The sequence below is a fragment of the Bufo bufo genome, chromosome 3 (genome assembly GCF_905171765.1).
Source record: "Bufo bufo chromosome 3, aBufBuf1.1, whole genome shotgun sequence".
Classification (NCBI taxonomy): domain Eukaryota; kingdom Metazoa; phylum Chordata; class Amphibia; order Anura; family Bufonidae; genus Bufo; species Bufo bufo.
The window spans coordinates 25,268,800-25,295,790 of NC_053391.1; the positions used below are offsets into that span (position 1 = coordinate 25,268,800).

Sequence of the window (26,991 nt, forward strand, 5' to 3'; positions counted from 1 at the left end):
GTAAAAATAAATAATTTGAATGGGTATATATTTGTTTTTTGTTAAGTTGCCTAATAATTATGCACAGTAATAGTCACCTGCACACACTGATATCCCCCTAAAATAGCTAAAACTAAAAACAAACTAAAAACTACTTCCAAAAATATTCAGCTTTGATATTAATGAGTTTTTTGGGTTCATTGAGAACATGGTTGTTGTTCAATAATAAAATGAATCCTCAAAAATACAACTTGCCTAATAATTCTGCACTCCCTGTATGCCCATCAGCGAATACTTTAGGGTGTCTACTTTCCGAAATGGGGTCATTTGTGGGGTTTTTCTACTGTCTGGGCATTGTCGAACCTCAGGAAACATGAAAGGTGCTCAGAAAGTCAGAGCTGCTTCAAAAAGCAGAAATTCACATTTTTGTACCATAGTTTGTAAACGCTATAACTTTTACCCAAACCATTTTTTTTTTTTACCCAAACATTTTTTTTTAAATCAAAGACATGTAGAACAATACATTTTGAGAAAAATTTAAACAGAAATGTAGTTTTATTTGAAAAATTTTACAACTGAAAGTGAAAAATGTCATTTTTTTGCAAAAAAATCGTTAAATTTCGATTAATAACAAAAAAAGTAAAAATGTCAGCAGCAATGAAATACCACCAAATGAAAGCTCTATTAGTGAGAAGAAAAGGAGGTAAAATTCATTTGGGTGGTAAGTTGCATGACCGAGCAATAATAGTGTAGTGCAGAATTGTAAAAAGTGGTCTGGTCATTAAGTGTCTTTAAGCTAGGGGAGCTGAGGTGGTTAACTTTATGTGGGGAAAATAACGTTTTTGTTCATTTTTACTTGAAACTTTAAATTTTTTTGGGGGAAAACTTTATTTTTTCAACTTTTTTTAACTTTATTTTTTGTCCCACTTTGGGACTTCAACTTTTGGGGGTCTAATTCCCTTTACAATGTATTGGAATGCTTTGGCTGTATGAGTAATACAGTGTGTATTACTCATACAGCTTTAGGCCTGTGAGATCCATGGGGCTGGATCTCACAGGCTCGTGAGCCCCAGGAGCTGGATCTTCCATGCCAACGGGTCCCCCCTACAGCCACATAGGGACCCGATGGCACCGCCGCAAACCGCAGGTAAAGCCGCAAACCGCAGGTCTGAATTGACAGCGGGCATCCTGTCACAATTAACCCCCGCCGTGCCGCAATCTACTTTTAAACTTAGGACGTACCGGTATGTCCTGAGTCCTTAACCCTTAAGGACGCAGGGCGTACCGGTACGCGCTATTTCCCGAGTCCTTAAGGACTCAGGGCGTACCGGTACGTCCTAACTTTAAATGCAGATTCCGGCGCCGCGGGGGTTAATGGGAACGGGATGCCAGCTGAAATCATTCAGCCGGCATCCTGTCACAACGCCAGGGGAGGTCATGTGACCCCCCCTATCGGCGATCGCCGCAAACCGCAGGTCAATTCAGACCTGCGGTTTGCTGCGCTTTTTGCAGTTTCTGATCCCCGCGGTCCCTGACTAGTGTCCCTCAAACATAGATTTTACACCACCCCTGCACCCCTGCACCCCTGCATGATTTTTTCCCGGCGGGTGGTGCAGGGGGGGGGGAGTTGCGGGCGGTGCGGGCAAATTTGTTGGCGTCTAGTGGTTATACCAGGGTGTCAGCACATTGCTGACACCCTGGTATAAACGGCTGACATCTGTGCAGATGTCAGCCGTTTAACCCTTTCCATACCGCGGTCCGTACGGACCGCTGTATGGAAAAAGTTAACAGTAAGAGGGAGCTCCCTCCCTCTCCCATCGAGGGGCTGCAGTGCCTTTGCAGCCCCCCGATGGAGAGGGAGAGAGCCCCCAGACAGCCCCCCGACAGCCCCGTCCTTACCTTTCCCCGTCTGCGAAGTTCTGACCAGTACTGAGCAGACGGGGAAGGTTCCGTCTCAGGCATCCTGCTGTCCATGATGCTGAACAGATCTGTGCTAAAGGCAGAGATCTGTTCAGACAAAGTGTAAGTAAAATACAGTACAGTACACTATATATTGTACTGTACTGTATTATACAGACATCAGACCCACTGGATCTTCAAGAACCTAAAAAAAAAGTGAAAAAAAGTGAAAAAAAAGCAAAAATCAAAAAACACATTTATCACTGATTAAAAATGAAAAAAATTAAATTCCCTACACATGTTTGGTATCGCCGCGTCCGTAACAACCTGATCTATAAAACGGTCATGTTTCTTTCCCCGCACGGTGAACGCCATAAAAATAAAAAAATAAAAACTATTATGAAATTGAAATTTTGCCCACCTTACTTCCCAAAAAAGGTAATAAAAGTGATCAAAAAAGTCGCATGTACGCCAAAATAGTACCAATCAAACAGTCATCTCATCCCGCAAAAATCATACCCTACCCAAGATACTCGCCCAAAAACTGAAAAAACTATGGCTCTCAGACTATGGAAACACTAAAACATGATTTTTTTTGTTTCAAAAATGAAATCATTGTGTAAAACTTAAATAAATAACTAAAAAGTATACATATTAGGTATCGCCGCGTCCGTATAGACCGGCTCTATAAAAATATCACATTACCTAACCCCTCAGGTGACCACCGTAAAAAAATTAAAATAAAAACGGTGTAAAAAAAGCCATTTTTTGTCATCTTACGTCACAAAAAGTGTAATAGCAAGCGATCAAAAAGTCATATGCACCCCAAAATCAAACGCCAATCAAACTGTCATCTCATCCCGCAAAAAATGAGACCCTACTTAAGATAATCGCCCAAAAACTGAAAAAACTATGTCTCTTAGACTATGGAGACACTAAAACATTTTTTTTTGTTTTAAAAATGAAATCATTGTGTAAAACTTACATAAATAAAAAAAATTGTATACATATTAGGTATCGCCGTGTCAGTGACAACCTGCTCTATAAAATTACCACATGATCTAACCTGTCAGATGAATGTTGTAAATAACAAAAAAAAAACGTGCCAAAAAATCTATTTCTTGTTACCTTGCCGCACAAAAAAGTGTAATATAGAGCAACCAAAAATCATATGTACCCTAAACTAGTACCAACAAAACTGCCACCCTATCCCGTAGTTTCTAAAATGAGGTCACTTTTTTGGAGTTTCTACTCTGGGGGTGCATCAGGGGGGCTTCAAATGGGACATGGTGTAAAAAAAAACTGTCCAGCAAAATCTGCCTTCCAAAAACCATATGGCATTCCTTTCCTTCTGCGACCTGCCGCGTGCCCGTACAGTGGTTTACGACCACATATGGGGTGTTTCTGTAAACTACAGAATCAGGGCCATAAATAATGAGTTTTGTTTGGCTGTTAACCCTTGCTTTGTAATTGGAAAAAAAATATTAAAATGGAAAATCTGCCAGAAAAGTGAAATTTTGAAATTGTATCTCTATTTTCCATTAAATCTTGTGCAACACCTAAAGGGTTAACAACGTTTGTAAAATCAGTTTTGAATACCTTGAGGGGTGTAGTTTCTTAGATGGGGTCACTTTTATGGAGTTTCTACTCTAGGGGTGCATCAGGGGGGCTTCAAATGGGACATGGTGTCAAAAAACAAGTCCAGCAAAATCTGGCTTCCAAAAACCATACGGTGCACCTTTCCCTCTACGCCCTACTGTGTGCCCGTACAGTAGTTTACGGCCAAATATGGGGTGTTTCTGTAAACGACAGAGTCAGGGCAATAAAGATACAGTCTTGTTTGGCTGTTAACCCTTTGCTTTGTTACTGGAAAAAATGGGTTAAAATGGAAAATTAGGCAAAAAAATTAAATTCTCAAATTTCATCCCCATTTGCCAATAACTCTTGTGCAACACCTAAAGGGTTAACGAAGTTTGTAAAATCAGTTTTGAATACCTTGAGGGGTGTAGTTTATAGAATGGGGTCATTTTTGGGCGGTTTCTATTATGTAAGCCTCGCAAAGTGACTTCAGACCTGTAGTGGTCCCTAAAAATTGGTTTTTTGTACATTTCTGAAAAATTTCAAGATTTGCTTCTAAACTTCTAAGCCTTGTAACATCCCCAAAAAATAAAATATCATTCCCAAAATGCTACAAACATGAAGTAGACATATGGGGAATGTAATGTAATCACAATTTTTGGGGGTATTACTATGTATTACAGAAGTAGAGAAACTGAAACTTTAAAATTTGCAAATTTTTCAAAATTTTTGGTAAATATGGTATTTTTTTATGTAAAAAAAATTTCTTTTTTGACCCAATTTTAGCAGTGTCATGAAGTACAATATGTGATGAAAAAACAATCTCAGAACAGCCTGAGTAAGTCAAAGCGTTTTAAAGTTATCAGCACTTAAAGTGACACTGGTCAGATTTGCAGAAAATGGGCAAGTCCCTAAGGTGAAATAGGGCTGAGTCCTTAAGGGGTTAAGGACTCGGGAAATAGGGCGTACCGGTATGTCCTAAGTCCTTAAGGGGTTAAAGGGGTTGTCCGGGTTCAGAGCTGAACCTGGACATACCCAGAATTTCACCCAGGCAGCCCCCCTGACAGAAGCATGAGAGCATTTTATGCTCCGATGCTCTCCTTTGCCCTGTGCTGAATTGTGAAGGGCAAAGGCATTTTGTGGAGTTCTGGTGACATACCCTGCTCTCCTTAGGGCTGCCAGCTGGAGGTTTCTGCCCAGCAGTGAGCCCGGTTACGTCACCGGCACTTATTGGCGGGCTTTAGCGCTGCCTTAGCCTGTAAAGCCTATAAAAGATTTTACAAATGTTCCTCATATTGTTTGTACAATTTTAAGATGTTTTCTCTGGTAAGAGAATCACCTTGATAACTAGAAGAGAAAGACTCCAGTCTCTATGCACTTGGAGACTTCTAACTGGTATATTACCAACAGTTTAATGTGCTAAAAAAAAAAATTGTAACAACCTTCCTTTAATTTGTGATTTTACCAATTTTTTTTTTATGAAGACTGGTGTTTCTAACTTTGATAGATTTTACTTATATAAAAACGTCTAACTTCATGGTATTTAAATATTTCTTAAACCTTTAAAGTTTATATGATTTACTATGAAAAGAAAACACCTTATCTTATAAAAACGATTGTTTTTTTCCAGGTGAAAATTGGATGAAATGCTTCCATAGAAGTCTAATTTTACATCCCTCTTATGAAGTAGAAGATAATCAAGCAAAGATTGTCAGTAGTAAAACTAGACATAAACTGGATGAAATGAGTTCTCAATGTGGGAAAATTTTTGAGAATAAATTGCACCTTTATATACACAGGGAAATTCACAAGGATAAAAGGCCATTTCCATGTTTAGAATGTGAGAACAATTTTAATACAAAAGCACATCTCGTTGAACATCAGAGAATTCACACAGGAGAGAAGCCGTTTCCATGTCCAGAATGTGGGAAGAGTTTTAAGCGTAAGAATCATATTGTGGTACATCTGAAAACTCATACAGGAGAGAAGCCAAATTGCTGTTCAAAATGTGGAAAAAAGTTTGCTCAAAAATTACATCTTGTTCAACATCTCAGAATCCACACAGGAGAGAAGCCATTTTCATGTGCAGAATGTGGGAAGTGTTTTAGTCACAAATCATATCTTGATATACATCTGAGAACTCACACAGGTGAGAAGCCATACTCATGTCTTGAATGCGGAAAATGTTTTAATCAGAAACCACATCGTGATAAACATCAGAAAACTCACACAGGGGAGAAGCCATATTAATGTCCTGAATGTGGGAAATGTTTTAATCAAAAACCACATCTTGATAAACATCAGAGAACTCACATAAGGCAGTATATTTAAGAAGATCATTGACTTATTAACCCCAATCTTGCCACTGCCATGTTTTAAACATGAATGGGGGTCACTTATTTTTAATGTCAGACTGGGCACATGCTTTTGGAGTGTGCTACATGTGCCTCACATTAATAGCAAGTGACTGTACCTTCTCAAATAATGGGCAATGTGGGGTTAATATGAGTTACAAAATATAGGCCACTTATTATTAATGTGAGGCACATGGAATGATGTAAGTCAAAATTCATAAGACTGTGTCGATAACATTAATAGCAAGTGACTGTTCATGTAACTCATGCTTTAACCCCATGTTGCCCATTATTAACACACCTTTTGATTAAAATATTTTTTTCCCTATTTTCACCCTCTAAAACCTAGGTGCGTCTTATGGGCCGGTGCTTCTTATAGGGCGAAAAATACGGTAAATATAAAGGAAATTAAAACACCCCAAAAAACTGCAAATATATTTTTCATTTGCCACTAATACACAGCAAAAAGGGCTTTAGAATATATAACTGCACCGCTGAACGGCAAATAGGTCCTTATTTTTTTTCATTTATACACTACACAAAAGGCTTTTGAACATATAACTGCACCGCTGAACGGCAAATATATTTTTCTTTTGCCACTAATACACGGCAAAATAGTCTCTAGAATATATAACTGCACCGCTGAACGGCAAATAGGCCAAAATTAATTTTACCTTATACACTCCACAAAAGGCTTTTCAACACATAACTGCACCGCTGTACGGCAAATAGGCCCTTATTTTTTCCACTTATACACTACACAAAAGGCTTTTCTACATATAACTGCACCGCTGAATGACAAATATATTTTTCATTTGCCACTAATACACGGCAAAAAGGGCTTTAGAATATATAACTGCACTGCTAAACGGCAAATAGGACCTTATCGTTTTCCACTTATACACTCCACAAAAGACTTTTCAACATATAACTACACCGCTGAACGGCAAATATATTTTTATTTTGCCACTAATACACAGCAAAAAAGGCTTTACAACATATAACTGCACGGCACAATGGCAAATAAGACGTACTATAGAAATATTTCCTTGTAATAAACCCTGTTAATGGCTGTATCAAACATCACTTGCACCTAGGGTTGAGCGAACCCGAACTGTAGGATTGTTGGACCCCGGACCCGAACCCGAACTTTTCAATAAAAGTTTGGGTTCGGTGTTCTGCGAGGTAATGGCGCTTTTTGAAAGGCTGAAGAGCAGCCAATCAACAAGCGTTTAACTTATGTGCCCTTAGAAGCCATCACAGCCATGCCTTCTAATGGCAAGGCTGTGATTGGCCAGTGCAGCATGTGACCCAGCCTCTATATAAGCTGGAGCCACGTAGCGCTGCACGTCACTCTGCTCTTATTAGTGTAGGGATAGGATGCTGCTGCTGTGAGGGAGAGAATAGGAAATAATCTTTTATCAGAAGTGCTTGATAACTCAGCGATCTACAGCAATTTTGTTTTGTGGGTGCAGTGCACAATTTTTTTACCCTGACCTGAGCTCAGTGACACAGAAAAATAACTTTTATCTGTCTGTTAGTTAGGTGGGCATTGGCGGCCATTTTATGCAAGTTCAATGAACCAGCACAGCATATGTGCATTTGTGACAGTCAAATACAAGCTTGAAATACTGCAATTATATTCTTGGTTTAAAAAAACACCAATTTGTGTCAATACCCTACATCTGGGGCCTTTGCAGCATTTGTCAGTGTGAAATACAAGCTTGAATTACTGCAGTAATATTCTGGTTTAAAAAAAACACCCATTTTTGGCAATACCCTACCTCTGGGGCCTTTGCAGCATTTGTCAGTCTGAAATAAAAGCTTGAAATACTGCAATAATTTTCTGGGTTTAAAAAAACACACATTTTTGGCAATACCATACATCTGGGGCCTTTGCTGCATTTTTCAGTGTGAGATACAAGCTTGAAATACTGCAATAATATTCTGAATTTAAAAAAACACAAATTTTTAGCAATACCCTACATCTGGGGCCTTTGCAGCATTTGTCAGTGTGAAATGCAAGTTTGAAATACTGCAATAATATTCTGGGTTTAAAAAAACACACATTTTTGGCAATACCCTACATCTGGGGCCTTTGCAGCATTTGTCAGTGTGAAATGCAAGCTTGAAATACTGCAATAATATTCTAGGTTTTAAAAAACACACATTTTTGGCAATACCCTACATCTTGGGCCTTTGCAGCATTTGTCAGTGTGAAATACAAGCTTGATATACTGCAATAATATTCTGGGTTTAAAAAAAACACCCATTTTTGGCAATACCCTACATCTGGGGCCTATGCTGCATTTGTCAGTGTGAAATACAAGCGTTAGATACTGCTGTTATATTCTGTTATTAAAAAAATACCCATTTTAGGCAAGATACTATATTTGCGGCCTATGCTGCATTTGTCACAGTGAAATACAAGCGTTAGATACTGCTGTTATATTCCGTTATTAAAATAACACCATTTTGGACAAGATACTATATTTGCGGCCTATGCTGCATTTGTCACAGTGAACTACAAGAGTTAGATACTGCTGTTATAGTCTGTTATAAAAAAAAACACCCATTTTGGGCAAGATACAAAATTTGCGGCCTTTGCTGCATTTGTCACAGTGAAATAAAACCAGTCAATACTGCAGTTACATTGTTGGTTGACAAATAAAAAAAAATTGTGACCGTGAAGTAATTGTATAAAATTTGCCTGTCAAACTGTTGTGTGACCTCAAGAAATTTTTCCTCTTTATGACACCGGCACTGCCTTACTCTCAGTGAACTTAATTGTTGACTATTGGCGGTTACATTTTTTGCCTGACATAAACCATCTGTTAGTTTGGTGGGTGAACGCAAAGAATGAGGAGAGAGTCAAATAAGGGACGTGGTCCAGGTCGTGGTGCTGCTGGTGGAGCTCTTGTTGCAGGGAGAGCACGTGGTCGATCTGTGCCAGCTGCACGCACAAGTGAAACACCTTCCTCAGGTGCGAGTAGGCGACAGACCTTCAGCGTTATTTGGTCGGGCCTAATGCGGCTCTACAAATGGTGAGGCCGGAACAAGTACAGGCGATAGTAGATTGGGTTGCTGACAGTGCCTCCAGTTTTTTCACATTGTCTCCAACCCAGTCTCCTGCTGAAAGATCAGATTTGGCACCTGCAGCCGATGTCCATCAGTCTTTCACCTCACCCCTTTGCAAATCAGCCAAGCAGTCTGAGCCCCAAGTCATGCAGCAGTCTTTTCTGCTTTTTAATGACTCTGCTAGCAGGGTTTCCCAGGGCCATCCACATAGCCCTGCCCCAGAAGTGGAAGAGATTGAGTGCACTGATGCCCAACCACTTATGTTTCAAGATGAGTACATGGGAGGACCACCGCAGCACATCTCGGATGATGGCGAAACACAGGTGCCAACTGCTGTGGTTTTCAAAAGTGTGCAGACCGACAAGGAGGGCAGAGTTGAAGACTGGGTGGAAGATGATGTGGAGGACGATGAGGTCCTCGACCCCACATGGAATTAAGGTCATGCGAGTGACCAGTGTAGTTCGGAGGAAGAGGCGGTGGTCGCACAGAGTCACCAGCACAGCAGAAGAGGGAGCATGGTGCAAAAGCGGATCGGCCGTCCCCTAGACAGTACACCTGCTACTGCCCACCGCGGCAAGGGACTGAGCACACCAAGGCCAGCTCCAAGGAGTTCCCTGGCGTACCAGTTATTCAGACAATGTGCTGACGACAAGACACGAGTGGTTTGCACGCTGTGCAATCAGAGCCTGAAGCGAGGCATAAACTTTCTAAACCTGAGCACAACCTGCATGACCGGGCATCTCAGTGCAAAGCAGGAGCTGCAGTGGAGTAGACACCTCAAAAATCAAGAAAGGTCTCTGGCTCCTCCTGCTTCCTCTTCTGCTGCAGTCTCGGCCTCTTCATCCACCTCTGGAGTGACAGTGGCACCTGCCACCCTGCAAACAGACGATCTGCCAGCAACGCCAACACTTGGTTCACCAAGCATCTCCACAATGTCCCATGGAAGCGTTCAGCTCTCTATCTTTAAACACTGGAGCAGAAGAGGAAGCACCCCTCTACCCACCCGCAATCCCTGGCCCTGAATGCCAACATTTCAAAATGACTGGCCTTTGAAATGCTGTCATTCTCTCTGGTGGAGACTGAGAGTTTTAAAAGCCTTATGGTGTTGGCTGTCCCACAGTACTTCGTGCCCAGCCACCACTACTTTTCCAGGTGAGCCATCCCTTCCCTGAACAACCAAGTGGGGGAAAAAATCAGGTGTGCCCTGCGCAACATAATCTGTGGCAAGGTCCACCTAACTACGAATACGGGGACATTATATAGGGACGTTATATCTCCTTAACAGCACACTGGGTAAATGCAGTGGCGGCGGGGTCTGAGGCGGATAGCAGTTTGGCGCATGTCCTTCCACCACCGAGGATTGCAGGGTGCTTCAGTTTGCCTCCTGTTGCCTTCTCCTCCTATTCCGCTTCCTCATCCTCTACCGCCTCCTCATTCGGTCAGCGTAACACCTTCACCACAAACTTCAGCACAGCCATGGGTAAACGACAGCAGGCAGTTTTAAAACGTATCTGTTTGGGGGACAAACCCCACACCGTGGGGGGGGCTGTGGACGGGCATGGAACAACAGACCGAATAGAGGTTGGTGCCAGTGAGCCTCAAGCCCGGCCTGGTGGTGTGCGATAATGGGCGAAATCTCGTAGCAGCTCTGGGACTAGCCGGTTTGACGCACATCCCTTGCCTGGCGCATGTGTTGAATTTGGTGGTGCAGAGTTTCCTTAAAAATTACCCCGATATGTCAGAGCTGCTGCATAAAGTGCGGGCCGTCTGCGCGCTTTCGGCGTTCTCACCCTGCTGCTGCTCGCCTGTTAGCGCTGCAGCGTAACTTCGGCCTTCCCACTCACTGCCTCATATGCGACGTGCCCACAAGGTGGAACTCCACCTTGCACATGCTGGCAGTGATAGTGGAGTTTCAGCTGCAGCACGCACGGGTGAGTCGCTCTGCGGAACAGCACCACTTCACCACCAATGAGTGGGCCTCCATGCGAGACATGTGTGCCTTGTTGTGCTGTTTCGAGTACTCCACCAACATGGCCAGTGCCGATGACGCCGTTTTCAGTGTTACTATCCCACTTCTATGCCTCCTTGAAAAAACGCTTCGGGCGATGATGGTAGAGGATGTGGCAGAGGAGGAGGAGGAGGAAGAGGGATAATTTCATAGTGTTTCAGGCCAGTCATTTCAAAAGTGGTTGCAAGGGTGGATTCCTGCACCCACAAACGCCAGGTAAACAGTTCTGGAGGATGACGAGGTGGAGGATAAGGAGATGGAGGAGGAGGAACCGTGTTCACAGCAGGGTGGCACCCAAACCAGCTCATGTCCATCACTGGTGCGTGGCTGGGGGGATACAGAGGACACAGACGATACACCTCCCACAGAGGACAGCTTGTCGTTGCCTCTGGGCAGCCTGGCACACATGAGTGATTACATGCTGCAGTGTCTCTGCAACGACCGCCGAGTTGGCCACATTCTAACTTGTGCTGATTACTGGGTGGCCACGCTTCTGGATCCCTATTACAAGGACAACGTACCGTTCTTAATTCCATCACTGGAGCGTGATCGTAAGATGCGCGAGTACAAGCGCACCCTGGTAGATGCGCTGCTGGTGGCATTCCCACCTGACAGCGGGGGCACAGTGGAAGCACAAGGCGAAGGCAGAGGAGGAGGAGTAAGAGGTTGCCAACGCAGCTGGGGCACCGCCAGCACATAAGAAGGCAGGGTTACCATGGCCAAAATGTGGAAAAGCTTTGTCATCACGCCACAACAACCAGCACCACCAGCTGATATGGAATGTCTTAGCAGGAGGCAGCATTTCACCAACATGGTGGAGCAGTATGTGTGCACACGCCTACACGTACTGAATGATCGGTCTGCCCCCTTCAACTTCTGGGTCTCCAAATTGGGCACATGGCCTGAGCTTGCCCTTTACGCCTTGGAGGTGCTGGCCTGCCCTGCAGCCAGTGTATTGTCTGAACGTGTGTTTAGCACAGCAGGGGGCATCTTCACAGACAATAGCCGCCGCCTGTCCACAGCCAATGTGGACAAGCTTACGTTCATTAAAATGAACCAGGCATAGATCCCACAGGACTTGTCCGTACCTTGTGCAGAATAGACATGTATACCGTCCTTACCTAGCCATTGTTATACTCCAGCGCACTTTCTCATTGTTGTATTTTTGATATTTCCCACTGTTTTGGGGTGTACCTTAATTTTAAAAAATAAATAAAAATTAAGACCAAAAACCAGTGTTGGCTACCTCGTCCTCCTCCACCACCGCTTCCACCTACACCGCTACGTCCACAGCTTCCTCAACCTCCTACTCCATATGGACCTCCAACTCATACACCAAGATTATTATTTTTTTATTTGTACGTATTTTATTTAATTTTATGTAATTTCACTAATTTGTATTTTAAATTTTCTGGTGAAATTCACCAATTTTTGGCTGTGATATACCCCTGCTCTACCTAGTAGACAGGTAAACAAATTTCATTAATTTGTCTGTTACATTTTTGGGGGAAATTCACAAATTTTTGGCTGTGATATAACCCTGCTCTACCTAGTAGACAGGTAAATACATTTCACTAATTCGTCTGTTACATTGTTGTGTGACAAATGCTCATCTTTTGCACTATAAAGTACATTTGCGGCCTTCACTGCATTTATGACAGTAAGAATCAGGTGAGGCCAGAACAAGTACAGACTATAGTAGATTGAGGGACTGACAGTGCCTACAGTGCATTGTCTACCACCCAGTCCCCTGCTGAAAGATCAGAGTTGGCACCTACAGCCCATGGCCATCTGTCTTTCAACTCACCCCCTTGCAAATTAGGCAAGCAGTCTGAGCCCCAAGTCATGCAGCAGTCTCTTCTGCTTTTTGATGACACTGCTAGCAGGGTTTCCGTGGGCCATACACATAGCCCTGCACCAGAAGTGGAAGAGATTGAGTGCACTGATGCCCAACCACTTATGTTTCAGGATGAGGACATTGGAAGACCACCGCAGCACGTCTCTGATGATGACAAAACATAGGTGCCAACTGCTGCGGATTTATGCAGTATGCAAACCAACAAGGAGGGAAGGGGTAAAGAGTGGGTGGAAGATGATGTGGAGGATGATGATATACTAGACCCCACAAGGAATCAAGGTCATGCGAGTGACCTGTCTAGTTCGGAGGAAGAAGCGGTGGTCGCACAGAGGCACCAGCACAGCAAAAGAGGGAGCAGGGTGCAAAAACGTCTGTTACATTCTTGGGTGACATTTTACCATTTATGTTGTGAATAAACCCCTGCTCTGCATAGGTGACAGAGACATACATTTCAAAAAATCGTCTGTTACATTGTCAGGTGACATTTTACCAATTTTGCCGAATACATTTTACCATTTTTGCCGTGAATAAACCCCTGCTCTGCATAGGTGACAGGGACCGAAATTTTTAAAAATCATCTGTTCCATTGGTGGGTAACATTAACCCATTTTTGGCGATAAAAAAACCCTGCTCTGCATAGGTGACAGGGAATTAAATTTAAAAAATGTGTCTTTAATTGACGCGCGCCACCTCCTTTCATTCGATCGTTCCATTTTAACAACTTGTCCCACATTTCCGCTCGATCACATTTCAGCCATTGACCTCCCTTGGATGTGGTATCTCTTTCTCACGCTCCCTCTCCTGCGTGGAACCCTGATTTGCTGCTAACCGTGATCAACATGGTAGGCGCAGAAAAGAACATCGAAAGTTGATAGAGATGATATCCAAATAAATCGTGTACGGGGATGTGCGATCAGGCAGAAGTTATCTAGAGTCATCAAAGCGGCAGAAGGTCTCCTGTCTAACGATTCCAAATCCAAAATAAACCAGTGACATTCCCTTTAATTTTTTATTAATCATTGCAATAATAGGGCATCTTATGAGTCCTGTATTGTTATTTATCGTCACTACCTCCCTGAGTCGGGAGTGGGTAATTGACGCACGCCACCTCAACTTTAACAACTTTCCGCATTTCCGCTCGATCACATTGCAGCCATTGACCTGTCTTGGATGTGGTATCCCTTTCTCACGCTCCCTCTCCGGCGTGGAGCCCTGATTCGCCGCTAACCGTGATCAACATGGTAGACGCAGAAAAGATATCAAATTGGATCGTGGACATGGGGACGTGTGACATGGTGGGGCAGTATGTGGGTCCGCCCCCTTCAACTTCAGGGTCTCCAAATTGGGAACATGGCCTGAGCTTGCCCTTTACGTCTTGGAGGTGCTGGCCTGCCCTGCAGCCAGTGTATTGTCTGAACATTTGTTTAGCACGGCTGGAGGGGGTTATCACAGGTTATATTTCCCAATGTTTTGGGGTGTACCCTAATTTAAACAAAAAAAAAGTGTAGGCTACCTGCTACTCCTCCACCGCCGCTTCCACTTACACCGCCACATCCACCGCCTCCATATGGACCTCATCCTCCAAGATCAAGATTTTTATTGTTTATTTTTATGTATTTTATGTTAATCGAAGTCATTTCCCTATCCACACTTGTTTGCAGAGCACTTGCCATGCTCTTAACCACATTTTGCTGCCATTTTCAGTCCTCTTGCCCTTTCCATGACTTTTTTAGAGCAATTTTAGTACTCCGAAGTTCGGGTCCCCATTGACTTCAATGGGGATCGGGTTCGGGGTCAAGTTCGGGTCAAGTTCGGGTCCCGAACTCTAACTTTTTTGTGAAGTTTGGCCGAACCCGTCAAACCCCAAACATCCAGGTGTCTGCTCAACTCTACTTGCACCCTAATAACAAGAATGGTTTGCTGGAATTACAGAGCTGTATAATGGCAATTTGGATCCCCAGTCAGTGCAGCAAGGTGTAATAGGATTGTTACCTCCCCTACTGAACCTTGTTATACATAAATGCTGTGGAATGGTTCCTCCCTATCATTTCCCTACAACTTGAATAATCTTTCCCTGAACTTGTAAATTGTTTTTTAAGCACAATGAACTCTTTCCTAGCACCTGCTGACATCTCTTCCTGCACTAAGTACACTGGAAAATGGCTGAATCCAAGATGGCTGAGGCTATTTATAGGGCTGTGACATCACAGGGCTGGCTGCTGATTGGCTGCATGCATGGCATTATGGGTGATCCCGCCTTCAAAGAGTTCCTTGCTCCATGTCCTCACACGTGCAGCAGCCATTTTAGGAAAAAAAATTTGGAAAAAATGTGATTCGATGTGAATCGAACAATTCCTGAAATTCAAATCGAATTCCAGTTCGTCAGCTTCAATTCGCTCATCTCTAATTATCGCCCTGTAGCATTGACCTCAACTGTGATAAAGTGTTTTGAAAAGGCTGGTTAGAGACTTTATCATCTCTCCACTTCCTGTGAATCTGGATCCACTACAATTTGCTTACCAAACTAAACATTCTCTAGACAATGCTATTATCTATTGCACACAGTACTGTGTCATCTTGACACTAAGAAAGGAAATTATGTTAGAATACTGTTTGTGGGCTATAGCTCTGCTTTAAACACCATAATTCCCTCTGTACTGGCTACTAATTTGGGGAATCTAGGTCTAAACTGATCACTATGTCATTGGATCACTAACTTTCTGTCAGATAGATCTTAAATAGTTTGTGTAGGCAAACATGTTTCATCCCTCCTCATCTTGAATATTGATGTCCCACAAGTCTGTGTCCTGAGTCCATTGCTCTACTCATTATATACTTCTGATTATGTGGCCACCTCCAGTTCCTCTACAATTATTAAGTTTGCTGATGACACTGTTGTGGTAGGATTGATCTCCGATAACAACGAGACTGCCTATCTGGAATAGATCAATCACTTGGTAACCTGGTGCCGAGATAACCATCTCAGTCTGAATGTCAGCAAAGAAAACGAGGTGGGGGTGGATTTCAGCAAGAAGCGGAAGATGATCTATCACCTCATAAGGATTAATGGGAAAAGCAAGGTGCTAAAGATGTCTACTCCGCAAACTCTGCAGAGATTTGTCATGGTCAGGAGAAGTTATCATGGCAGCCTGGGCCTGATGAAGAAGAAAAGATGGAAAGTTAACTTCTCCAATTAGAGGAGATGTCAACTTGAGTCACTGGATTGAATTGTATTCTAGTACATTAGCCTATGTGCTAAGAGTAAATAGACATTTTTTTGGTCTCCTAACAACGTTCAATTTGACAATCTGCGGATATCCATCAGCAACAAGTTCTTGTGGAGAAAAAAAAAAAAAAAAGAGTATCCTGACAAGAAACATTACAGCCTGGTTTGCAAGAAACAGGACAGGTGTGCACTTCATAGGGTGGTGCACTCAGCGAATAATATGCACTTACCTTCCTGATTTGCAGCTTATTTATAATGAGAGGTGCTTGACCATGACTATGAAGGTAGTGAAAGACCACAGACACCCAAATAATGGTCTTCTGCGGTCTGGGAAACGTTTCTTCATGCAGACCGTTTGGATGCTGAGTCAGAACATCATAGATGAACAGATAAATAAATAAATGTGCGTCCTGTGTATGTTTGGTGTATGATCAATGTTTTTAATGCAAACTTTCTTTTTTTTATATTGTAATGGTGTCAAGTTAGTGATGTGGGAGGGAACACCACACCAACAACAGGAGGGAAGGGAAAAGGAACTAGACCTCAAAGCTAGGGAAAGGGAAACGGTCACCACCTGTAGAAACCCTAATCCTAGCCCTGATTCCATATAAACAGACCTTGATGGTAGGAATTTTTCATACACCGCAACCCAGGAGCCTGGAAGCCCTGAATAGCCCTAGGAATAATGTAAGAGCTTGAGACGACCTGTTCCTTCCAGATGCATAAAAAAGCTTTTCCCTGAGGCCTAGTAAACAAAGACAGAGGGGAAACAACAAAATACCAAGGTGAAGTAACTCTTAACTTCTATAGTAAATGGTCGAGCAGGAACTCAAAAGAGGACCACACACCAGCACTTCCAATACCAGACTGAGGCTATCAACTGCATAGCATGATGGGTGAGGCCAGACTAAATAGAGGAGGTGGAATGACCACTAAGCTACACCTGAGGCAAGAGGTGTGGTCATTACCAGCAACAACACTGAAACAAATAAAACCAAAGAGGCTGTCATATCACATCACGTGCAGCCAGTCTCTTAGATCTTCTGACACCTGTCACGAGAGAGACCATGACAAATGGAATTTCGTTTAGGCATTACACTGCACGTTATATTATGTATTGCACTGTGCGTGACAAATAAACTTGAAACTTGAGATAAATGCGCCTATATATTAGACCACCTATTGAGACTGATTTTGACACACAGTAAGTCTATGAATAGCAGAACAGATTAAGTATGAATGGTGAAGCAGGTGAACAAGATGCCTAGGGCAATCACACTCAGCCTGTACTGTCCCTGCAGTCTCCCTTTTCTCTCCCTATGCTCACCCTACAGTGTCTAAAAACTCTCTATACACTGTCCGTGCACTTTCCCAATTGAATATTCTACAAGTAAAAGCTTTCTAAAACACTATCCCTAGCGCTTGCCACATCTGACCCTATAATCTGTTCACAGTGAAATGGTGGAGACTGCACGGGATAAGGCTTTTATAGGGCTGTGATATTACAGGGTATGGCTATCTGAGGATTGGCTGGCATGGTATTATGGGTTTTCTCTCGTTGCCGAGCTTCTTACTTTCACTTGGTAATGTATTGCCAACATTTTAGGAAAATAATGATTTGTTACCACGAAGGAAAGGAACAAAGGATTTGCAAGGAAATTCGGATTTGTTGCAAATACATTTTTTCCTAAACTTCGGATTGAATTCCAATTCGGATGCTTTGATTCACTCAACACTAATCGAAAGGCACCACGACACCATCGCATCACAAAGCCAAGAGAGAGATTGATTGTTCCCTTCTGTAGACTGTAAACTCTTAGGAACCGCGGAGTTCAGTTCTGTATATTTTGAGTTCTAGAAGCAGGGGTGAGTGTGGATTGGTTGGGGATACTTTTGTAGATTGCGAGCTCTAGGAGCAGAGAGTGGGGGGGGTGAGAAATAAAAACATAATATAAACATAGAAACAGAAAACAATTCTCATAACTGTTATTATCTGTGTATGTTTTAATACCTGTTGTGTGATCCTATATATTTTCATGCCATTCTGTGATTGTACGTGCCATTCCATCTGGGCCTGCATTTGGAATACGCATTGCCCTTGGAGGAAATCAGTTTATCACCTGAATGTTAAAATAAAAATGGCCCTTTGCAAGTGGTAGTGAAGATGGTTCCTGGAAATGCAGACACTCAGACCAAATGCAACCTTTCCAGCGGGGTCTAGAAGCTTTTCAAATCCAGTACTAGAAGGTGAAAAAATCTATCATAAGCAATAACTCATCTGTGGTACAACTCACGTATCAATAATTGTAATCATTGCATTCCGTGTGATAGGAGCATCATAGGGAGTCCAAACGTCGCTCCCCTGACAGTCAGCATTCCCACATAACCAGTATCTCACTTTCTGGGACAACCACATTAGTCATGTGTGGTATCAGAACAATCGGTCTAATAATATATACTGTACATTATTGAAACATGTCGGGATCCGAATATCCATTAGTGTGGACGGGAAGCCATGTTTTAATAATATATCATGTCTGCCAGCTGAGTAAGAGAGGTGGAGCATGCTTAGGTAATGGGGGTCATCCTTGAAGGCTGGGACAGAAAAGGAGGGAGACACCTCTCAGCTCCACCCTCTGCAGAATGGGGACAAAAATGAACTATTGGGAACATTTCTTTGACACAATTGGGGATCCGATCAACATTGGGTTGTGTTCCACTTTCCTCCTGTCCCTGGAAAAAACAGAAAGGACTCTGACCACACAATTTGTTGAGAAAGAAGCTTTCTGCTTTTTATCCTTCTATTTTTATACTGTTTTGTGCAAGTTTATGTATGTCTTATTTCTTGCAACCTTTGTAACTAAGTACTGTACCTTTTTAGTACATTAAAGCAGATCTTAAATGGTTTTGCCTTGTGCCATGTACAAACCCAGTAACCTCCATTTGAGTGCGGTTTGCGATACCATGTATTTGCTCTAAGTGTGGCCTGTGCTACTGTGAGCCTGCTTGCGAGTGGGGTGCTGTGGGGTTTTCTATGAGCCCTAAATTAATTGGTGTATTAATTTAAATGTCATAGATGGTGGCAGCGTGTTGGGGTGCATGGAAGGCTGTGTCGAGGTGTGATCTAGGCTCAATCTGAGACCTGTGTGTAGGGGCACGAGAGATTGTGTGCGTAAAATAGATTGACCCTTGGCAGTTGCACCTGGGTCACGTGACAGGTTGGTTCCCGTACATGACAAGGGGACTTTTCTGTAGGTTGTAATCTTCTAATAAAAAGTATAAAATCAATGGCTTCTGTTTTGCATATTCTTTGTGATGGTTAAAATCACTCTCGCCACTGTCGTCTGATATAGTTAACCCTCAGATATAAGGCTCTGCTCAGTCTGCATCTGCATCAGCCACCCAGGCACATGGCATGTTGATGAAGACATACACAACACAGTATACTGGATAGCTAAGTATGGAATAGTGCAGGCTTCTGCTCTACCCCATGTAGTGAGAAATCAGAAACCTCATTAAAACAACGACGGCCAAAAGAACATTGAGTGTCTATTGCTATAATGGGGGACTATATGCCATAGATTGTATGTATAGCTTATATGTGTTTGAAGTATCATACATTTACAAACACATATGCTTCAGGGTTGTCAGAGCCCCCATCAGTTGCTGCCCCTGCTACTAGACTGGTGAAAGTGAGTCCCAACATCATGTCAAAACTGAGGCCACGCATGTGCTTCACAGGAAGTTAGCGCCAGATCAACAGGCTTGGTAAAGGGAGGAGCACAGCACCAGTTTGCCTCCTGAGGCCTATCTGTCACCACACCTGGAGCCAGAGCATCTCTATTCCTCTGCTCTTGTCATATCATCTGGACTGAGGGGGCCTTCAACCTGTGTGCAAGAACCCAGAGCATCTTCAATTCCTCATGTTGCCACAGAAGGTCACCAACTCTCCACTGCTAGCTAAAGAATTGCTGCTATAGCTTCGACACATCATGTCAAAACTGAGGCCACGCATGTGCTTCCCAGGAAGTTAGCGCCAGATCAACAGGCTTGGTAAAGGGAGGAGCACAGCACCAGTTTGCCTCCTGAGGCCTATCTGTCACCACACCTGGAGCCAGAGCATCTCTATTCCTCTGCTCTTGTCATATCATCTGGACTGAGGGGGCCTTCAACCTGTGTGCAAGAACCCAGAGCATCTTCAATTCCTCATGTTGCCACAGAAGGTCACCAACTCTCCACTGCTAGCTAAAGAATTGCTGCTATAGCTTCGACACCAGAGGGTCCTATTAATGATCTGGGTTATCCTAATGAGATGAAGAAGCCAGGAGCCTAAAAGTGCTAGGAGGGCAAGACAATTGGGACTGTTTTGAGCCCTGCACAGCCATCCTCCTGCCTTTTGTCTACAGAGAATTCCTCTGTTATTGACTTCCAAGTTGCACCACTTGTGCTACCCCTACCCTTTCTTAGGTCATTGCCAACATCCTAACTGTGAGGGTTTTGCATTGATTAAAGTATTCTGACCAAAGGTAGAGAATCAAATGTACCTGAGTTCCCTGTGCCGTCCAGTTGTTTTCAAAGGACTCTTGTTGGCAAAGCCGCAGGTTGTGCAACATTCTTAAGAATGTACCTGCCACAAGAACTCAAATGCACCTGAGCGGTGGCGTGTCTGCAGTTTGTGTTACCAGGACTCTTGGCAAGACCTGCAGACCCAGGGTTTGTTGCCTTTAGCCTGCAGATTCCAGGGCTCAAATGTAGCTAAGCTTTGTAGAGAGGGAACCTTGTTAATTAGTTTAGTTAGTTAGACCACCATCTTGTCACACCAAGGACTCTTGCTATTATTATCCCCCTGGTAGTTTGAATGTTAACCTGGACATTGTAAATGTGTAAGCACTTATGCTCTTAACCACCTCCCGTCTGCCTGTTGACTATAAATGTCCGGGAGGTGGATCTCTATCTCTGAATGTACGTTTCTGAACGTTCATTCAGAGATGGGAGCTGCACGCTAATCGTGCAGCTGCAGAGCGGGTTGCTCGCTGTCAGTGACAGCAGGGCAACCCAGAGAGAAGGCAGGGACAGTTCCCAGGTGTCGCTGCCTTCTAGATCGCTGTATGCGCTTCCTGTCCCGGCTCGGTGGTCATGTAACCGCCGGGGCTGGGAGAGTGCAGGAACTGTCGGGTCTTCTACAGACCTCGATCAGCCCTGCATTGAGGCTGTACAGCGTTACATAGTGCTGTACAGCCTCTCTGGGGGGTGTATTTCCCCTGTAACTGGGGCTACTATGTCTGCTCCAGTTACAGGAGAAATCAATAGTGTTAAAAGTGTTAAAATAAAAAAAATAAAAAAAGCTTTCACAAGTAAGGAATAAAAAAATAACTTAAAATAGAAAAAAATAGACATATTTGGTATTGCCGCATCCTTAACGGTCGGCTCTATGAATATATCACATGATCCATCCTGTCTCATAAACACCCTAAAAAAAATTATAAACTGTGTCAAAAAAGCTATTTTTGTCACCTTACATCACAAAAAGTGCAACACCAAGTGATCAAAAACGCATATGTCCCAAAAAATTGTACCAATTAAACTGTCACCTCATCCTGCAAAAAATGTGTCCCTACATAAGAAAATCGCTCAAAAAATAAAAATAAACTATAGCTCTCAGAACATGGACACATTAAAACATCATTTTTTGTTTAAAAAATGCTATTATTGTGTTAAAGTGAAATAAATTTTAAAAAGTATACATATTAGATATTGTCGCGTCCGTAACAACCAGCTCTATAAAAAGATCACATGACCTAACCCCTCAGGTGAACACCGTAAAAAAAAAATAATGCCAAAAAAATGCAATTTTTTGTCACCTAACATCACATAAAGTGCAACACCAAGCGATCAAAAAGGCATATGACCCCCAAAATAGTACCAATCAAACTGTCACCTAACCCCACAAAAAATGAGAGCCTAATTAAGACAATCAGTCAAAAAAAAAAAATATATGGCTCTCAGACTATGGAGACACTAAAACATCTGTCACGGATGTAGTAGGGGAGAACCCCAAAAGACAACAAGATGGAAGGGGGAAGAGACTAGGCCTCACCTCTAGGGAAGGAAAAGGGTCACCACCTATAAAACCCTGCTCCTGGCCCTAACTCCTATACGTATGGGCACCTCTTGATGGTAGAGATGCCCATACACAGGAACCTAGAAAACCCTGGTGACAATCAGATGCCCTAAAGGTAATGAAAGGGCAGAGACAACCCGTTCCTTCCCTGGTGAAGGAACCAGCGTCTCACTGAGGCCTAGTAAACAAACAGGGGGAGGGGGGATACGAAAACACAACAAGCGGAACACTTAACTTCTGAGGATGATGGATGAACAGGACTTCAACAAGAACCACACTCCAGCTCTTTCAAAACCAAATGAAGCTATCCGTAGAAAGGAGTGATAGGTAAAGTCAGACTAAATAGGGATAGGTAAAGGTCACATGATTCACACCTGACCAGGAAGTGTGAACATACCAGCAACACACAGACAAAGTGAAACCAAAATAGGCTATCAGATCACTAATTTGCAGATAATCTTTCAGACCTTCTAAGACCTGTCACAGGTGTGACAACATCATTTTTTTTTGTTTAAAAAATGCTATTATTGTGCAAAACTTAAATGAATAAGAAAAAGTATACATATTAGGTATCGCCACGTCCTTAATGATCTGCTCCATAAAATTGTCCCATGACCTAACCCCTCAGATGAACGCTGTAAAAATAAATAAATAAAAACTGTGCTAAAACAACCAATTTTGTGGTCACCTTGCCCCATAAAGTGTTATAATGAATGATCAAAAAATCATATGTACCCAAAAATGGTACCAATAAAAAAGTAAACTCTTCCTCCAAAGAGCCCCTGCACAAGACGATCGGCATAAAAATAAAAAATAAATGGCTTTCAGAGACACAAAAACATAATTTTTTACCTGCTCTATAAAAATAGCACATGATCTACCCTGTCAGATGAATGTTGTAAAAATTGAAAAAATAAAACACTGCCAAAACCTTGCCTCACAAAAAACTTAATATAGAGCAATTAAAAATCATATGCACCCCAAAATAGTACCAATAAAACTGGCACCTTATCACCTTATCCCCCTCCTAAAATTTTGGGCAAATTTGGGATTATTTCATAAATAAAGGTAAAATATATTGACTCAAATTTATGACTATCATGAAGTACAATGTGTCACGAGAAAACAATCTCTGAATGGCTTGGATACGTAAAAGCGCTCCAACGTTATTACCACATAAAGTGACATATGTCAGATTTGCAAAATTAGGCCTGGTCAGGAAGGGGGCAAATGGCTCGGATATGAAGTGGTTAAACTTTATTCTCCACAGCATTGAGAAGGAGGGAAATAACTTGATCTGTGTCTTTGGGCATCTGTTGACAGGCTACCAGTAGAGCACTACAAGCATACGGTTATATAGACTCTGCAGCAAGGTTACATCCATCCCCACAGGCACATTTAAAAGTCTGTATTTTATAATTGGACACTGTCATGTAGAGGGACGACCCTGTCACATAACTCAGATACAACTGCCAAGGGTTGATCTATTCCACACACTCAATCTCGCACACCCCTACACACAGGTCATAGATTGAAGATAAATCTGCCCCCCCCTCCCACACACACACACAGCCTTTTATGCACCCCAATTATCAGATCTGGCTTCCCTCATTACCATATACAATAGAAGAATAATGGTGCCTCCTCCTCATCAACCAGTTGAGCATTTTCTGGCCTCCTGAGATGGTCCTTCATTTACACATTGTATTTGCAGGGTAGAGACCTATTGTTCACACTCCTATTTAGCATCTGTGAGAGATTCCTGGGACACTCCGAGGTCTTTTCATGTGGAAATTGGTGTAAACAATAAGCATTTTAAATCCTGAGTGACTAGCCATCATAATATGCAAGAGATTGTAACCACACTGGTAGATGGGCCCGACACGTATGGGCGCTAAGAGCGCCCATTATTCATGTATACTCATTTATAGTCGGTATTGTACCACTTTTATCTAGAATGACCCCCATTTCTTAGCTCTATTGTTTGTATATATAATGGTGTGCAGCCATTTTGTTTTTTCTAATTATGTTTGCTTCATGGATATGCACCTGGGATCCTGAAGGCTTTAGTCTAAATTTTCTTGCAATATATTGGGGGTGGCACCCCTTTTAGACTGGACACGCCCATCTACCTGGGACTTCTGAGCAGAGCATGTTTGTAGCTGGTTCCTGCACTGCCCTGAATATTGTAGGCTTAAGTAAGTCCAAAGTGAATCAGTTTCTTTAGTGATAGGGACCCCTCTGCGGAAGCCACCTTGACTCCTGGTAGATGGGTCCGACAGGTATGTGCGCTAAGAGCTTCCATTGCTCATGTATACTCATTTATAGTCAGTATTGTACCACTTTTATCTAGAATGACCCCCATTTCTTAGCTCTATTGTTTGTATATATAATGGTGTGCAGCCATTTTGTTTTTTTGTAACCACACTGGTTATTCACAAGACTTTAGAACTGGATGTCACCTATAGAAGTTATCTTTTCCAAGTTCTAATAGTGTCTCTTGGTTCTGCTAAGAAATGCATTAGCCAGAACTGCATAACAACTGTATGGTCTGAAAAAAAACTTACATGATGCAACATGTAAAGGTGGTTATGTATGCTTCATTGACCAGAATAAACGTTTGTCTCTTTAGATTTAACAATAAAGGATTGCTTTTGACGACCAATGGTAGAATGTTATTGTTTGAAAAAAAGTTTAATATTTTTACCAATAGCCTGAAAATAGATCCTTCATTCAAAGAAAGGTTGTTCATAAATAAATAAAAGAATATTCCCAGGAAGATCTTTTGTCTGTCACCCGGCTTCATTGAACATGTATGTCCAGTTTGAACAACTGTAATGACCAACGTGGACTAAAATGTGTATTGCCATTAGTGTTGAGCAAATCGAAGTGAAAGAAATTGAATTCAATACAAAATTCAGGAAAACTTCAATGTGCCCACAAATCCGAATTTCCTTGCAATTCGTGGGTTCACAACACTGCATTTTCATCCTACTTACTGTAATACAATACTTTATCAGTCTGTTAATTGTGTCGGTGACATAAAGGCAATTTCTGCCAATACTGCATTTTCATCTGTCTTACTTTTAAAAGAAAGTTAACCAGTCTCTTTAATGTGTCGGTGACATAAAGGTATTTTAGAGCTTCAGAACACTGCATTTTCATCCGTCTTACTGTTATAAAAGCGTTAACCAGTTTGTTAATTGTGTCGGTGACATAAAAGCAATTTGGGGGTTCACAACACCGTATTTTCTTCCTTCTTAGGGTACATTCACACAACCGTGTGAAGCCCGTCGCCGTATTGCGGACCGCATTTGCAGGCACCGTTCTGTGGCCATTCCAATGAGTCCGCAAATCCGGAGATGCGGTCTAATGAATAGGTTCATCTGCCGCGCAATCCATACTTAATCTGTTCTGTTCTACCTAGATTTATTGTGCATTACTCAGCAACAACGGAACCTTTATATCGTTCAACTGCTGCGCCATTTATACTTCATCGATTCTGTTATATATAGACTTACTGTATTACTTAGTTACTTATATTACTTTTACATTTTTTAATTACTGTATTACTTAGTAACATATTGCTTTACATTTTTTAAAGGGACAGCTTCAAAAACAGCAATTCTACCATTTTTTTTGAGGGTTGGTTGTTTTCACTGTGTCCACCGTCCTTGTGACATAATGACTTTTTTCTGTGGGTAGGTTGAAATAAAAGTAACAGATTTATATAGTGTTTTTTTGTTGTTTTTTTTTTCACATTTTTCTATATGCAAAATAATTAATAAAAAATTCTATTGCTCCTTTCAAAGACCTTATAACATATTTTTGTTTTTCTGTAGATACAGCTGCATATGGACTTGTTTTTGAAGGACGAGTTACAACTTCCATTACTGCCAGTTTGGGATACAAAAAAACTTTTTAACACTATATATTACATTTTTGGGTGATGGAATTAAAAAAAAAAACAGTATTTTGTTCAGACGGTTCACCGTGCCAGTTTAAAAGTGTAATCAATTTATTCTATGGTTCACTATGTATTAACAATATGAATTATGTATAGTACTTTTCTTTCTTTTTTTTACAAAAAAATAAAAAAGGTATATTTTTCCAAACTCTTTTTTTTTTAAATAGAACTAACATATCAGCCTGACACCCTTAAGAACAACAAATACCCATATACAGTTGTCATAGATAATTTATTCCACTTAAAGTCATTCTTCCTCAACATGAGATCTGTAAGAAATAATGTCCTTTGCATAATGAAAGTCTCATAATCTGTTCTACTGGATATAATATGGAGCATTTCATATATGTGAATTATAGATGGGGAGTCATGTGGTTGTATGTCTGGATGAAATGTATAACATCAGGATGTAAAATGCTCATTGTTTACACTGATTTTCACATAAAAAGGTCTCGGAGTATCCCAGGAATCTCTTACAGATGCTAAATAGGAGTGTGAACAATAGGTCTCTACCCTGCAAATACAATGTGTAAATGAAGGACCATGTTAGGAGGCCAGAAAATGCTAAACTGGTTGTTGAGGAGGAGGTGGCCCCATTGTAAGCCACATGTGATGATAAAAGGTTTCATTGATTATGGAGGTGGGGCTGGGCGTCTCCTGGGAGGAGAGGAGGAGCAGATAGCTATAGCCACCAAAGGGGAATAAAAGACACAAGCATGGCTCAGAAAGCTAGAATTCACCAAGGGAATTTACTTGGATTACTGACCTGCTGAGGAGAAGACACTGAGTTGAGATCAAGTCCTGAGTGTGTGGAGGGTCCATCTCTGGTAAGTGTCACTGAACTGACTATAAGTGGAAGGAATTATAAAATATTGTAATCTTTGCTGTATATAAACAGAAGTATTAATAGGTTTATGTCTAAA

The 26,991-nt window shown here is 42.0% G+C and overlaps 1 protein-coding gene across 1 annotated transcript in view; it reads left to right on the forward strand.

Moving 5' to 3' along the window:
• The window catches only part of LOC120993594 (gastrula zinc finger protein XlCGF71.1-like), a 72,527-nt gene extending 46,501 nt beyond the window's left edge, over window positions 1–26,026 (forward strand). The window contains exon 3 of the mRNA XM_040422069.1: window positions 25,944–26,026. Within this exon, the coding sequence (XP_040278003.1) occupies window positions 25,944–26,026 (83 nt within the window). The remainder of the gene's footprint in view (window positions 1–25,943) is intronic.
• Window positions 26,027–26,991: the final 965 nt, after the last annotated feature.